The following is a 2,500-nucleotide window of genomic DNA, read 5'->3' on the forward strand; positions in this document are numbered from 1 at the left end:
CTCTTCCTTTTTCTCTTCCTCCTCTTTCACTCACTTATCTCCTTCATTCCCTCTTCCTTCACTTCCGACTCCTCCCTCATTTTCTCCTCCCCCTTTCTTCTTCTTCTTCTTCCTTTTCTCCTTCTTCCTCTTCTCAACCTTTTTTCCCTGTCCCACCTCTCCACTCAATTCTACCTCCTCCTCCTCCTTCTCTTTTTTCCCCTCCTTCCCTTCCTCCTTCTAAAATTCTTTCTCATTCCCCATCTCAAATTCACAAACCCTTCTCTCGAAGCAATGTCCTCTCATTGTAAAGTATGTTCATTGTACTATCCCTTCTCTGTGTCTTTGTAAAGTATGTTCATTATACTTTCCCTTCTCTGTGTCTTTGTAAAGTATATCCATTATCCTTTCCCTTCTTTGTGTCTTTGTAAAGTATGTTCATTATACTTTCCCTTCTCTGTGTCTTTGTAAAGTATGTTCATTATTCTATCCCTTCTCTGTGTCTTTGTAAAGTATGTTCATTATACTATTCCCTCTTTGTGTCTTTGTAAAGTATATTCATTATACTATCCCTTCTCTGTATCTCTGTAAAGTATATTCATCATACATAAATACCCCTCTTCTGTCTCCTCGCATAAGTCCCTTTTTCTGCCCCAGCTGGATTAGTGGAAAGAAGTGACACCGAAGAAGTGCAGAAGAAGAAAACAAAAGGAGTCGAAGTCATCATTGAACATGAACTCAAGCCAGAACAGCGGGAGGAACTTGCGGAATCTGTGATGGTTAGTGGTTCTTTGTGTTTTTGGTTGTTCTATACATTTATTCTATATTGTTCTATGTATTTATTGTATGTTGTTCTATGTATTTATTGTATGTTGTTCTTTGTATTTATTGTATGTTGTTCTATGGATTTATTGTATGTTGTTCTTTGTATTTATTGTATGTTGTTCTATGCATTTGTTGTATGTTGTTCTATGCATTTGTTGTATGTTGTTCTATGCATTTATTGTATGTTATTCTATGCATTTATTCTGTGTTATTCTATGCATGTATTCTATGTTATTCTATGCATTTATTCTATATTATTATATGCATTTATTAAAGAGCATGGATTTTATTATATATCTATTAATATTTTGCTATCCATTTTTCCCCAGATGGAAGGCTCATTATATGGTATCAACTTGTGTGCACTTCTTCCTGATAATAACATCAACATGCCATAACCCGAAGACTTGATGCTTTGGTTTATATATAGAAATATTACATAATCTTTCTTTAGCTTTTGTGCCTGAAAGCAAAACAGGGAATATTGCATTGCATAGTTGCATTCTCATCATTGTTCTTTATTCTTGCCTTCTTGAAAATACCCTCTGACACTGTATCCTTCTTTGACCTCTATTGACTTTTTGCTTTTGTATTTAAGTGTTTTGTTGCATTTATTGTTGTTGTTTATTGTTTATTTGTTGTTTAGTTGGTGGGTGTTTGTGAACACTTTCTTCTTCTCCTGCAGTCGCTGTTTTGCGTGTCTCCTCCATTGTCTTCTGTCAAGCAAAATGCCCTCATGTAATTCTTCTTTCTCCTCCTCTTGGCCTTCCCCTTTTCTGTCTTCTTGCTTTCCCAGCTCCACCATTCTTTGTACTTTACAATCACCATGTCTGATTATGAAAACATAGTCTCAGTCTTGCCACTTGCACTCTTCTGAACGCTTGTAATTGTTTTTTACAGTAAATTTGGTATGCAGAGTTTTATATGTATATATATATATATATATATATATATATATATATACATATATATGTATATATATATATTTATTTATATATATATACACATATATATGTATATATGTATATATATATATATATATATATATATATATATATATATATATACATATATATATATTAATGTGTGTGTGTGTGTATTTACATTTGTATATATACACACATTCTCTCTCTTTCTCTGTCTCTTTCTGTTTTTCTCTCTCTATACACACATACACACACACACACACTCAAATTATAATCCCTCCTGTAGTAGTTCTGCCAGTGTTGAGTTGTAATTGCCTAGTTTAGTGCGTCTTCTGTTTATATATTAAAACGTGTTACCTGCACAGTAATTTGGCAATTCAGATACCGACAATTAAATTGTTGATGCCACATATGAGTATGATGAAATTGATTTAGTTATTCTGTTCATAAATAATGAATGCTGTCAGTATACTTTAATCAAATCCCATTTGTATCAAAGGATTGTGATTATTTTCTTTGTAACTTCCTTTTCCGTAATTTATACTTAATTGAACCTCACTTTTACTCACGAGATGATATCACAAACTTAACAAACTTCACATTTCGACTCATTATAAAAGAAAAATTGAATAACTAATCGCAAAATTCACATTTTAACTCCCTAAAAACCAGCATTAAAGTGACTATAAATACCTTTTTTTTATCAGAAAGTAGCAAACATAACTATTCGCTAATTTCCTATTTTGTATCCCTCAGGTGGCAGTGAAAGA

General features: G+C 32.6%; 1 protein-coding gene across 7 annotated transcripts in view; it reads left to right on the forward strand.

Annotated features, from left to right (window-relative positions):
- The window catches only part of LOC122246633 (uncharacterized), a 9,468-nt gene that overhangs the window by 6,697 nt on the left and 271 nt on the right, over positions 1-2,500 (forward strand). For all 7 annotated transcript variants that reach the window (XM_043005313.2, XM_043005309.2, XM_043005311.2 and 4 more), the window contains 2 exons: positions 637-758; positions 2,487-2,500. The exon at positions 2,487-2,500 is cut by the window's right edge and continues 271 nt beyond it. In XM_043005313.2, the coding sequence (XP_042861247.1) occupies positions 637-758; positions 2,487-2,500 (136 nt within the window). The remainder of the gene's footprint in view (positions 1-636; positions 759-2,486) is intronic.

The sequence above is a fragment of the Penaeus japonicus genome, unplaced genomic scaffold (genome assembly GCF_977035675.1).
Source record: "Penaeus japonicus unplaced genomic scaffold, GWHDUDI00000001_assembly GWHDUDI00000027, whole genome shotgun sequence".
Lineage (NCBI taxonomy): Eukaryota > Metazoa > Arthropoda > Malacostraca > Decapoda > Penaeidae > Penaeus > Penaeus japonicus.